The sequence below is a fragment of the Tursiops truncatus genome, chromosome 2 (assembly GCF_011762595.2).
Source record: "Tursiops truncatus isolate mTurTru1 chromosome 2, mTurTru1.mat.Y, whole genome shotgun sequence".
Taxonomy (NCBI): domain Eukaryota; kingdom Metazoa; phylum Chordata; class Mammalia; order Artiodactyla; family Delphinidae; genus Tursiops; species Tursiops truncatus.
In genome coordinates this window covers 160093808-160107452 of record NC_047035.1, presented here as the reverse complement: position 1 = coordinate 160107452, position 13645 = coordinate 160093808, and the positions used below count along the sequence as shown (strand labels likewise).

The 13645-nt window shown below is 36.0% G+C and overlaps 1 protein-coding gene across 19 annotated transcripts in view; it reads left to right on the top strand.

Annotated features, from left to right (window-relative positions):
* CCDC7 (coiled-coil domain containing 7) overlaps nucleotides 1–13645 on the top strand; it is a 271954-nt gene that overhangs the window by 216425 nt on the left and 41884 nt on the right. For all 19 annotated transcript variants that reach the window (XM_073801610.1, XM_073801617.1, XM_073801609.1 and 16 more), the window contains 4 exons: nucleotides 254–337; nucleotides 3394–3477; nucleotides 5638–5721; nucleotides 7568–7651. In XM_073801610.1, coding sequence (XP_073657711.1) covers nucleotides 254–337; nucleotides 3394–3477; nucleotides 5638–5721; nucleotides 7568–7651 — 336 coding nt within the window. The remainder of the gene's footprint in view (nucleotides 1–253; nucleotides 338–3393; nucleotides 3478–5637; nucleotides 5722–7567; nucleotides 7652–13645) is intronic.

Below are 13645 nucleotides of genomic sequence, written 5' to 3'. Positions count from 1 at the left end.
AACAAGAGAAGCCACCACAATGAGAAGGCTGTGCACTGCAATGAAGAGTAGCCCCCACTTGCCACAACTGGAGAAAGTCCACGTGCAGCAACGAAGACCCAACACAGCCATTGTGTGTGTGTGTGTGTGTATATATATATATATATATATATATATATATAAAAGATAGTACTACTGCACATGAACACACACACACACACTCATGTGTTAGGGTTACTTTACAAAGTGTTTTGATATCTGTTTATTTCTATAGAAATTGATCTAGAACCCTTGAAAGATACTGTTGGAAGACGTATATTAATGGCAGAAATGAAGATACAACCAAAGAGTGTCCCTGGTAAGTCTAATCCTTCCAAGTCTAATCTTTATGGTTTATTTACCTTCTTTGGAGTTTATGTATGAATTTTTTAATGATAAGAGTACTTGTATATTATTATTATATAGGTAAAGTCTTCGTGATTACCCTCATAATTAATTGTACTGTGGTATTTACTAGAACTTTAAAAGTTAGCTAGACATTTTGATTTTTAGAAATGAGCCATTTAAAAATTAAACCATAAAATTAAATGCTATAGTGGCCTTAGAATATACTTGATGCAAGTATGTTCAGTTCTGTTCTAATCTTTTTCTATTACTGGCTTAGATAGAAGGAAAAGGAGAAAGGTTTCCGGATCAATGTGATAACAACAAGGGGAATTTAACAGATAGTTAATTCATTAGTTACCATTTCTCTCTATTCGATGGAAATATCAGGTATATTATCCTAACTCATCTGTGGTAGAGTCATTAGTTTTGTTACGTAGTTCAGAGATTGTACTACAGCCTTTACTCTTGTAACAGTGATAGGCACACTGCCCTTGACTTCTGCTGTGACACCAAAAGAGGCAGAGAGTTTAACAGAGATGTAACGGAAAGAGACAAAGACAACACTCCTAAAACCACTATTATCCAAGGCTTTTTCCCTTGGGGAGCAACAGTTATGCTTTCAAACTGCTAAGGGAAATGACTTCAGTAAAATATTTTAGCCAAATAACTAAATATATAAACAAGAAAACAATAATAATATGCCCTGTAAGAGGAAGAAGTCAGTATGCAGAGATGCTATATTATATATCTAAAATATTCAGTTTTCAGCATAAAATTATGGGTCAGGTAAAGAAACAGTAAAATGTGACATATAACAAGGAAAAAGACATGCAACAAAAAACTGCCTGTGAGAATCCTAGATATTGGACAAAACTAAAACTAAACTAGACTAAAAAGCAGTTATTATAAATATGTTCAAAGAACTAAATGTAAACATTATTTAGAAGGAAAGGAAGGTCTGATAGTGTTTCATCAAATAGGGAATATATACAAAGAGAAATACATTATTTTGAAAAGGAACACATGTAAATCCAGGATTGAAAGTACAATAACTGAATTTTTTTAAATCCAGTAGGGGGTGTTCAGTATTTTAACACTGTCAGAAGAAAGAATCAGCAAATTTAAAGTATGGAAATATAGCATGGACAGCAGAGGCATTAAAGAGCAGAAAATATCATTTTAAATAATGACAGAAAAGAAAACCAGATATTATAAATAAAATGGTTAAAATAATAAACACTATATATACATGCTTTGTCTTCTCTCAGTTTCTCTGTGTAGCACAAAGTTATGTAAATAAATAATTTAAAAAACAATTGTAATAAATGAATTTATGTTTATATGTTTCATATATAAAAATGGGAAAAATTATAAGAATTAAGTTATAAAGAGAACTATATATGTAGAATATGAAAATAACATTTCTAAATCTTCCTGGAATTTAATCTGTTTAGTATAAGTAGAAGTAGATTCTAAAATTGACTATGGTGATTGTTACACAGTTCTATGAATATACTGATAAGCATAGAATGGATGTTTAAAATGGGTCAATTGTATAGCATGTTACATGTTTTTTTAAAAATAGTTCAGCGAACTCCAAGCAGGGTAGGATTTTTTAAAAGACTTAAAAGCAATAAGAAATGTTGTGAAGGAGGAAAATTGTGGCTCTTAATAGATTAGGTTTCTCCACCCCATATCATTTATTATGCTCCTAGTTTTTAATTCAGTCTGCCCTCAAGGGCTGTTCTCACTGCCTCCCTGCTCACCTAAGGATCCTTTGCTTTCTCAGATCAAATGAATCAGTTCTTCTAATTATATCTGTTGGAGAAAGACCAGAGGGCTAAAGTTTGTCTGCTGATGTTCTCCAGTTATGTGTTGCTATAGCAGACATTACTTTCACAAATGCTGTAACTTAATTACTAAAAACTTGTTCTGCCCAATCCAATGTGTCTTTGATTTTAGTAGTGATGCCCCATATGGTCTTTACCTCTGTTTAGATTGCAGTGGTGATAAATTTGTGTTGCCTCAGTGATAGAGCATGTTTGAAGTATTCATGGGCTCAGCCATTTCTCCAAAGGAAGACTTCCGATCTATAAATTCTGGATACGACAGGTTCCAACTTCACTTACATGCTGTGTTAGAACCAATTTTTGCCCACACAAAACTTTACGCAACAGGTGACCCAGAGTCACCAATTCTCATTATTCCTTTTGCAATATAAAATTCTTTTAAATAAATTTTTTTCTGATATTGGACCTATATCATCATTTCTGAATCCAACAAAAAGTAAAAACCATGTAAAGACTCAGATGGAAAGGGGTACAATATCAGTGCTCACATTCCTGCAAATTACCCATTTCCTCCTGCACAGGGGAGAAAAGGTCTACATGCTAAGAGAACCTGAGAGGGTGCTTTATCTCTGTCCACAAATTACTTGTTTTTCTTTTCCATCAATGATGCCTACTTGACAAACAGTTGCATAACCTTAAAAAAAGGGAATTAAAGTGTTCCTGGACAAGTAAAAGAATTTCTGCCTCACAGTAAAATTCTGTGACTGTGATGCCCATTGTTTGCAATTTAACATGGGAAAAAAATGTCATGTCTGGCTTCACCAGGTATATCTTTACGATATGAATGTGCTTTTAATGTAGAGAAGAAAGTTATATTTATTAAAATAAACTCTCTAGGATGACTTAAATTTGCAAAAGACTTTGTATTTTATGGATAAAACCCTAGTTAAAGAATTATCAGGTATCAGTTTATGGATCAGTTTTGTTGTTACCTAGATTTGTGGCCTTGGTCAAATCACTAACCATTTCTAGGCCTCAATATAATGAGGCTTGTATGATTGCTAACGGCCCTTCCAACTCTAAGGTCCTGTGAGCCTACAGTCCAGGCATTTCATTATAATTGTTGTCCTATAATTTTAAAATGCTAATTAAAGGAGTACTATACACACATAAACTCACACACAAAAACACGTTAATATATACCTTACAAAAGTGTTTTGAAACTTTATTTCTATAGACACTGATACAGAGCGCTTCCCAGATGCTATTGGAAGAGGTATAATAAAGGGTGGAATCAAGACACAATCCAAGAGTCATCCTGGTAAGAACAAGAATATTTCAAGTCTATTTCTGCTTTATTTATCTTCTCGAGTTTGTTTAAGTTTGGGTCTAAATGACTATAGTACCTATATGCTATTACTATAGGATGAAACGTTTTCACTAATTCTCTCCTATTATTATTGGAACTCTAGCAGTTACTAACAATGGAAAATTAGCTACATAGTGTAAGTTTTAGAACCCATTCATTTAAAACTTATCCATAAAAATTCAATGCTGTAGTAAGCTTAGAATATGCTTGATGGAAGCATTTCAAATGCTGCTCTACTCACTTTCCTTTTCAGACTAGAAAAATGGTTGCTTTGTATTTGCAAAAGCAGAAAGGCTGGTTTAGGAATGGGATTAAAAGAGAGATTTCATTGCTTACTAATTCCCTCTATATAATTGAAATACCAGGCACATTTTCAGTATCTCAGGTGAAGTAGAGATGTTTAATTTTGTTATGTAGTCCGTAGTTTACACTACTGCCACTTGTCTTGGTGTTATAGTGTTTGACACACTGCTTCTTGATCTTTGGTGTGATATTAAAGGAGGCAGAGAGCTTAACAGAAAAACAAGGGAAAGAGACAGTCAGCAGGAAAAACAGGTGTCATCCAAAGGTGACTGTTTGCATGCCCAAGTCTGTGCCCCCAGAGGAGCAACATTAGAAGATTCACACTGCAGAGAAGGAGACTTCTCTACAATAGAATATATTCCAGCCAAGTCACTAAATAAATAATCAGGCAAACAGCAACAGCAAGCCTCCAAAGGGGAGAGGAACTCAGTATCCAGATTTCTTACAAGATATTGTCTAGAACGCCCAGTATAAACCCCCCAAAAATATGAGACATGCAAAGAAACAGTAAAGTGTGGATCATATACTAGGAACTTCAGGAAGAGTAGGCTTAAAAAATAATTTAAGCAGTGGGAGGGTATTGTGAGGAGGGAAATTGTGATTCTTACTAGATTTCAGATTTCTCTAGCACATACTCCCTTTTCCCTCGTCCTTAATTCTATCTGCTATCTGCTATCAAATGCTCTTCTTAATGCTTCCTTGCTTATATAAGCATCTTTACATGCTTCTTTCAACTGGGCCTGTCATTCTTAACCTATACCAGTTGGAGAAAAACCAGAGAGCCTCAATTATATCTACTCAATTGGCTCTTTAACACTTACTTCTGGTCTCAGCCATTACAACAAAGTAAGATCCACCTTATGGTGTCAGGTTCAGGATAGGTTTCCAACCTCTGGTGCATGCTCTTCTGTAACTAGCTTTCATTCATAAAACACTGGACACATAATTTGACCCAAGTCAGCAATCCTACTTAACCCCTCTTTCAATATGAATTTTTCTTTAAACTTTCATGTATTAAAACAAAATACATGAATGTTATTTCTCTCCTTTGACCTAGTTAGTACTTTCTAAATCCCGCCAAATGTCCAAATCACATAAAAACTCAGATGGGATGGGATGCAGTCCCAATGCTGGTACTGCCTCAGATTTACCCATTTCCCCCTCCCCAGTTACAAGGTGTACATAGTAAGAGGACCTGATAGGCAGTTTTTCTTAGACTACAGAATATCTTGTTACTCTTCTACATCTTTGATGTCTGCTTGATTTACATAGCCTTAAAAATGGCATTAAACATTCTTGAGAGAGTCAAAGAATTTCTACCTGGTAGTAACTTTCCGTAATGTGGGACCATGGTTTGTCTCTTGACCAGTGGGGAAAAAATGCCACGTTCCACTCATAGGTATATCCTTAACAGTATGAGTGTCCTCTTAGTGTAAACTGGGCAGTTATATCATTTACACAAACTCCCCAAGATGATTGAAGTTTGTATGGGACAGTGCATTGTGTATGAAAAGCACTGGTTAAGGAATTATGGGGCATCAGCTTGTACTCAGTTTTGCATTATCTTGGTGTGTGTTCTCAATCAAATCACAAAACATCTCTAAGCTTCAATATCATGAGGCTTATATGATTGCTAAGAGCCCTTCAAATTCTAATGTTTTATGATTGTGCAATGCAGACATTATATTATTTCTTTTCTGTAATACAAGTACTAATTAAGTTAGTACTACACACAGACACAAAGACACACATACATGTGTGTTAATGGTTACCTTACAATGTGTTTTGAAATTTGTTTTCTATCCATAGAGACTGATATAGAACGCATGAGAGATACTGTTGGAAGAGAAAAAGCAGTTGGTGAAATCAAGACACATCATCAGAGTCACCCTGGTAAGAACAAGAATTTTCCAAGTCTAATAATTTATGGTTTATGTCTTCTCTGGGACTTAATTAACTATGAATCATTAATGATAACAGTAACTGTATGTTAGTATTAATGGGCAGTAATCTTCATGAATTTCCTCTTATAATTAGTTAAACTCTAGTATTTACTGTCAATGGAAATTTAGCTGGATATTTTTCAGTTGTAATCTCATCCATTTGGAAAGTAATCCATATGATCCAATGCTCTAATGACCTTAGAATATGCTTGGATTAAGTATTTATAACTGTGATTCTACTCACTTTCTTGCTGGCTTAGAAAGGAATATTGCTTTGAAATTGAAAAAGCAAAAAAGCTAGTTGATGAGTGGCATAAGAAGAGGAACATAACAGTTATATCACTGATTACCAATTTCCTCTACATAATTAAGTTGGTATGTAAATTTATATCTCTACTAGAGTGGAGTTCTCTAGCTGAGTTTCATTATTCGCAGATTACTGCTTTAGTCCTGGAGTAACAGGGTTCGATACATTTCTCTTTGTTGCAAGAAATACTGTCGTTTTGAACTTTTTACAGAATTGATGCTGAAAGCTAGCATTGGAAAGTAACTGAATCCTCAGATATAAGCACCAAAATTTGTGTTTTCACTGAAATTTAAGGCAAGATTTCTGAAACTTTGCTTTTGAATGCTTTATTTTATTATATTCTTGCTTTTATTCCTGTAAAAAAAATAGTGTTGTAAATGAATCAAATAAATATTACTTGCTCCAACAGCTTTTAACTGGGGAAAAGCTGCGTGGTGTAAAAATGAAATTGTTGGAACCAAGCAGTTAAATTTGGTGTATTACGATAAGCCATTTTTCCATGTCTTTAATTTTCAGAGTATTTTTGGTTAGGTTCTTTCAATTAATTTTTGCTTCCATGTTGCTTATTAATAGGAGTCCTTGTCAGTTTTGAATAACAGCCTTAGACACAGCAACAAAGTGCTTTCATTTACATCCGTTCAATTCTGGAACAAAGTGAGAGAGTGGCATGGACTTTTATATACTACCAAATGTAAAATAGATTGCTAGTGGGAAGCAGCTGCATAGCACAGGGAAATCAGCTTGGTGCTTTGTGACCACCTAGAGGGGTGGGATAGGGAGGGTGGGAGGGAGACCAAGAGGGAGGAAATATGGGGATATATGTATAGCTGATTCACTTTGTTATGAAGCAGAAACTAACACACCATTGTAAAGCAATTATACTCCAGTAAAGATGTTTAAAAATAAAATACAAAAAAGAATCATGCCTTTTAACAACAAAATTAATTATTTTATATTTATTAATGGTAAATTTATAATTAAACACTAAATAAAATCTGAAAGACAGAAACTGCTACGAGGAAAGGAGTTGAAATGAATGTAGTAATCAAATACAAAAATGAAAAAGTGTTTTGTCCCACCTCACCAGGTACATCCCTCCCATATGAATGTGTTTTTAATATACACAAGAGAGTTATATTTATTAAGAAAAACTCTCTAGGATGACTTAAATTTGTGAAAGACTTTGTATTTTATGGGAAAAGTCCTAGTTAAGGAACTATGAGGCCTCAGTTTATGAGTCAGTTTTGTCATTGCCTGGATATATGGTCTTGGTCAAATCACTAAGCATTTCTAAGCCTCAATATAATGAGGTTTAAACAACTGCTAATGGCTCTTCCAATTCTAAGGTATTATGTCTGCAGTCCAGACATTTCATTATAATTCTTCTTCTATAATAAAAAGATCTAATTAAAGGATACACACATTCTACAAACATACACATGTTAATACTTAGCTTACAGAAGTATTTTGAAACTGTTTATTTCTATAGAGAGTGACACAGAACGCTTCCCAAATATTGTTGGAAGAAGTATTATGAAGAGTGAATTCAAGACACAACCCAAGAGTCGTCTTGGTAAGAAGAAGAATATTTCATGTCTATTTCCTGTTTTTTATCTTCTCTGAAGTTTATTTAACTTTGGATCTTTAGTGACTACAGTACCTATATGCTATTATTACAGGATAAAACGTCTTCACAGATTCCCTCCTATAATTACTGGAATTCTAGCAGTTGCTATCAATGGAGAATTAGCTGCATATTTTTAATTTTAGAATCCATTCAATTAAAAAAATGATCCATAAAAATGGAATGATACAGTGAGCTTGGAACATGCTTGATGGAAACATTTCAAATGCTGTTCTACTCACTTTCTTTTTCAGGCTAGAAGTATAGTTGCTTTGTATTTGCAAATGCAGAAAGGCTATTTTATGAATGGGATTAAAAGAGGGATTTAGCATGTAGTTATTTCATTGGTTACTAATTCCCTCTATATGTTTAAAATATCAGACACATTTTCAATATCTCATGTGAAGTAGACACCGTTAGTTCTATTATATAGTTTATAGTTCACACTGTTGCCCCTTGTGTTGGCATAACAGTGTTTGGCACACTTCTTCTCGATTGGTGTGATACCAAAGGAGGCAGAGCTTAACAGAAAAATAAGGGAAAGAGACAGTCAACAGAATCTTTTTTAAAACAACTGTCATTGAAAATGGTAGAGTAATAACCCTGAGCTCACCTTAGCTCATGAACATAGCAAAATTACAACTATTTACCGAACAACCATTGATGTAAAAGACTGGAACCTACCAAGAAAGGTCTTCTAGAACTAAGGATATAAAAAAGGGACCACAGCAAGGCAGGTAGTAGGGGCAGAGTCACAGTATAGTCAGTTCCCTGGCTTGGGCAACTCATGAATGGGAGAATAATTACAGTTGCAGAGATTCTTCCCAGCGAATAAGGGGTCTGAGCCCCACATCAGTCTGCCCAGCCTGGAGGTTCTGCAACAAGAAGATGAGTCCCCAGAACATTTGACTTTGAAGGCCAGTGGGGCTTGCTTTTAGGAGTTCCAGAGGGCTCTGCGAAATAGAGGCTTCACTCTCCAAGGGCACACACAACATCTCACATGCTTCAGGTCCCAGCATAGAGGCAGTAATTTAAAGGATTTGGGGTCAAACCTACCTGCTAATCTTGAAGAGTCTCCCTAGGGACATAGACACTGACAGTAGCCATTCTTGAGAGTTCATTCTACCACTGGTGCTGCAGCACCATTTTGGAATCCACCCCACCAACAACAACCAACCTGTAGGCACCAGTACTGGGAAGCCTCAGGCCAAGCAACTAACTGGGCAGTGACACAGCCCAACCCATCAGAAGAGAGACTGCTTTAAGACTTTCTGAGCCAAAAGCCACCCCTGGACACATACCTGTACACCAGAGGGTCTAGGACCTGGCACCACACACCAATGTGCAGGCAATAGACCCAGGACCCCCAGGGCCCTGCAGCCAGAGATCCAGATCCACCCACCAGTGGGCAGGCACCAGCCCCAGAATCACTGACTCCACCCACCAATAAGCTTGCTCTAGCTTCGAACCAGACCCACCCACCAGCAGTCCATTGCCATCTCTGGAAGCCCTCAGCCCTGCAGCCAGACCCCAGAACCTGTCACTGCCTGCCTTTGGGCTGGCACTGTCCCGTGGATCTGGCTTCACCCATTGGTGGGCTGGCCCCAGCCTCAGGATCTTCTAGACCTGACTCCATCCACCAGTGATACAGAACTAACCCCAGGGCTCCCCAGGGTTCTACAGCCAGCCACCTTGTGACCCAACCCTGCCAACCAGTGGAGGCCGGCAGCCTTCACACAGGAAGGTCCTGGCAAACAACCAGACTGGGGGCCAACCAAGCCAACCAGGCCACCCATAGCCATCAGCTTACCACAATAGAAGGACCCGCACAACACATATAGGGGCACTCCTAGAGGATATAGCTCTGATGACGAGAGCAGTGTACTGCTGGGATTCATAGGAAGTCTCTTGCAAAAGGCCTCTTCTCCAAGGTTGGGAAATGGAACCAACCTCCCAGATACATAGAAATATAAACATTAAGTTAGACAAAATGAATTGACAGAGGAAAATGGTCCAAATGAAGGAATAAGATACAACCCAGAAGAAGAGCTAAGTGAAGTAGAGATAGACAACTACCCAACAACGAATTCAGGGTGATGATCCCAAAAAACTTGGGAGAAGAATGGATGGACAGAGTGAGAAATTAGAAGTTTTTAACAAAGAGTTGGAAAATATAAAGAACCACTAAACAAGATGAAGAATACAATAACTGAAATGAAAAATACACTAGGGGGAATCAGCAGTAGACTAAATGGTACAGAGGAACAGATCAGTGGGCTGGAGGACAGAGTAGTGGAAATCACTGATGCTTAGCAGAAAAAAAGAATGGAAAGAAATGAAGACTGTTAAAGAGACTTCTGGGACAACATCAAGCATATTAACATTCACATTAGAGGGGTCCCAGAAGAAGAAGAGAGAAAAAAGGTGACAGAGAACATATTTAAACATAATAGCTGAAAATGTCCCTAACTAGGGAGATGAAAAAATCCCAGTCCAGAAAGAACAGAGAGTCCCAATCCAGAGGAACACACCAACACACTTTGTAATTAAAAATGCAAAAATTAAAGCTAAAGAGAGAATATTAAAAGCAGCAAGGGAAAAGCAACAAGTTACGTACAAGGGAACATCCATAAGGCTATCAGCTGACTTTGTAGCAGAAACTTCGCAGGCAGAAGGCAGTGGCAAGATATATTTAAACTGATGAAAAGGAAAAACCTAGAACCAAGAATACTCTATCCAGCAAAGCTCTCATTCACATTTCATGGAGACATCAAAAGCTTTACAGGCAAGCAAAAGCTGAAAGAGTTCAACACCACCAAGCCAGCTTTACCAGAAATGTTAAAGGGACATCTCTAAGCAAAAAAGAAAAGGCCACAACTATAAACATGAAAATTATGAAAGGAAAAGCTCATCAGTAAAAGCAAATATATAGTAAAAGTAGAAAATCAACCATATGCAAAGTTCATAGGAAGGATTAAAAACAAAAATGGTAAAGTCATCTATAACCACAATAAGAAGTTAACAGATACACAAAATAATTAGATGTAAAATATGTCAAAAATAGTAATCATGAGGGGAGGAGAGTACAAATGAAGCATAGTTAAAATGTGTTTGAAATTAAGAGATCGAACTTTAGATAGATAGATAGATAGCTGTATATAAACCTCATGGTAACCACAACCAAAAATTCTGTAATAGATACACAAAGAAGAGAAAGTAATCCAAACATAACACTAAAGATAGTCATCAAATCACAAAAGAACAAAAGAAGAAGGGAACAAAAAGACCTAGAAAAACAACCCAAAAACTATTAACAAAACTACTATTAACTATTCTTTTGGCAATAAGAACACACATATCAATAATTACATTTAAATGAGCTAAATGCTCCAATCAAAAGACATGGAGTTGCTGAATGGATACAAAAGCAAGACCTTTGTATATGCTACCTAAAAGAGACTCACTTCTGATCTAAAGACACAGACTGAAAGTGAAGAGATTGAAAAAGTCATTCCAGGCAAATGGAAATCAAAAGAAAGCCCAGGTAGCGATAATTATATCAGACAAAATAGACTTTAAGACAAAAGAAGGACGTTACATAATGATCAAAGGATCAATCCAAGAAAAAGATGTAACAATTGGAAATATATATGCACCCAACATAGGAGATCCTTAATAAATAAAGCAAATATTAACAGACATAAAGGGAGAAACAGACAGTTACACAATAATAGTAAAAGACTTTAAAAGCCCACTCAAGTCAACAGACAGATCATCCAAAAAGAAAATCCATAAGGAGACACTGGCCTTAAATGACATATTAGACCGTATGGACTTAATAGATAGATATAGAACATTCCATCCAACAGCAGCAGAACACACATTCATGTCCACATGGGACATTTTCTAGGAATGTTAGGCCACAAAAGAAGCCTTGGTAAATTTAAGAAAACTGAAATCATATCAAGTATCTTTTCCCACCACAACACTATGAGGCTAGAAATCAACTAAAAGAAAATACTGCAAAAATCACAAACACACAGAAGCTAAGCAACATGCTACTAAACAACCAATGGATCATGAAGAAATCAAAGAGGAAATCAAAAAATACCTAGAGACAAATGAACAGAAAATGATCCAAAAATCTATGAGATGCAGCAAAAGCAGTTCTAAAATAAAAATTTATACTGATACTAACAAACCTCAGGAAACATGAAAAGTCTCAAATGAACAACTTAACTTACACCTAAAGGAACTAGGAAAAAGATGAACAAACAAAACACAAAGTTAGCAGAAGGAAAGAAATCATAAAGACCAGAGAAGAAATAAATGAAATAGAGACTTAAAAATGGAAAATATCAATGAAACTATAACCTGTTTCTTTGAAAAGATAAACAAAATTGACAAACCTTTAGCCAGATTCATCAAGAGTAATATGCAGGGCCCAAATCAATAAAATCAGAAATGAAAAAGATGTTACAACCGACACCACAGAAGTGCAACTGATCATGAGACATTAGTTGGAAAAACCGTATGACAACCAGGACTGAACCAGGAATAAAAAGAAAATATGAACAGACCAATTATCAGTAATGAAATTGAACCAGTAATTTAAAAAAATAACCAAAAAATGTAAGTCCAAGAACAAGTGGCTTCATAGGGGAATTCTACCAAACATTTAGAGAAGAATTAATACCTATACTTCTCAAAGTATTGCACAAAGTTGCAGCGAAAGGAATGTTTCCAAAGTCATTCTATAAGGCCAGCATCACATGATATCAAAATGAGACAGAGATATCACAGAACAGAAAATTACATGGGTGAAAGTAGATGCAGAAGCCCTCAACAAAATATTAGCAAACTGACTCCAACAATACATTAAAATGATCATACACTATGATTAAGTGGAATTTATCCCAGAGATACAAGGATGTTTCAGTGTCTGCAAATCAGTGTGATACATCACATTAACAAAGAATAAAAACTATATGATTATCTCAATAGATACAGAAAAAGATTTTGACAAAATTCAACATCCATTTATGATAAAAACTCTCCAGAAAGTGGGTATACAAGGAACATGCCTCAACATAATAAAGGCCGTATATGATAACCCCATAGCTAACATTATACTCAACAGTGAAAAGATGAAAGCATTTCCTCTAAGATATGAAACAAGGATGCCCACTATTGCCACTTTTATTCAACATATTATTAGAAGTCTTAGCCACCACAGTCAAACAAGAAAAGAAAGAAAAGGAATCCAAATTAAAAAGGGAAAGTAAAATTGTCACTTTGTAGACAACATGATACTAAACAAAGAGAATCCTAAAAACAGCTACCAAAAAATATTAGAGCTCAAGGATAAATTCAGTAATTTTCAGGTACAAAATTAATATAGAGAAATACATTGCAATTCTATATACTAACAACAAACTCAGAAAGAAATTAAGGAAACAGTCTCATTTACAGTTGCATCAAAAAGAATAAAATACTTAGGAATAAACTTATGTAAGGAGTTAAAAGACTTGAAATCAGAAAATTATAAGACACTGATGAAAGAAATTGAAGATGACACAAACAGATGGAAAGATATACCATGTTCATGGATTGGAAGAATTAATATTTGTTAAAATGACTGTATTGGGGCTTCCCTGGTGGCACAGTGGTTGAGAGTCCGCCTGCTGATGCAGGGGACACGGGTTCATGCCCCGGTCTGGGAAGATCCCACATGCCACGGAGCGGCTGGGCCCGTGAGCCATGGCTGCTGAGCCTGCGCGTCCGGAGCCTGTGCTCCACAACGGGAGAGGCCACAACAGTGAGAGGCCCGCGTACCGCAAAAAAAAAAAAAAAAAAAGATTGTATTACCTAAGGCAGTCTACAGATTCAGTGCAATCCCTATCAAAGTACCAAAGGCATTCTTAGAATTAGGAGAAATAATTT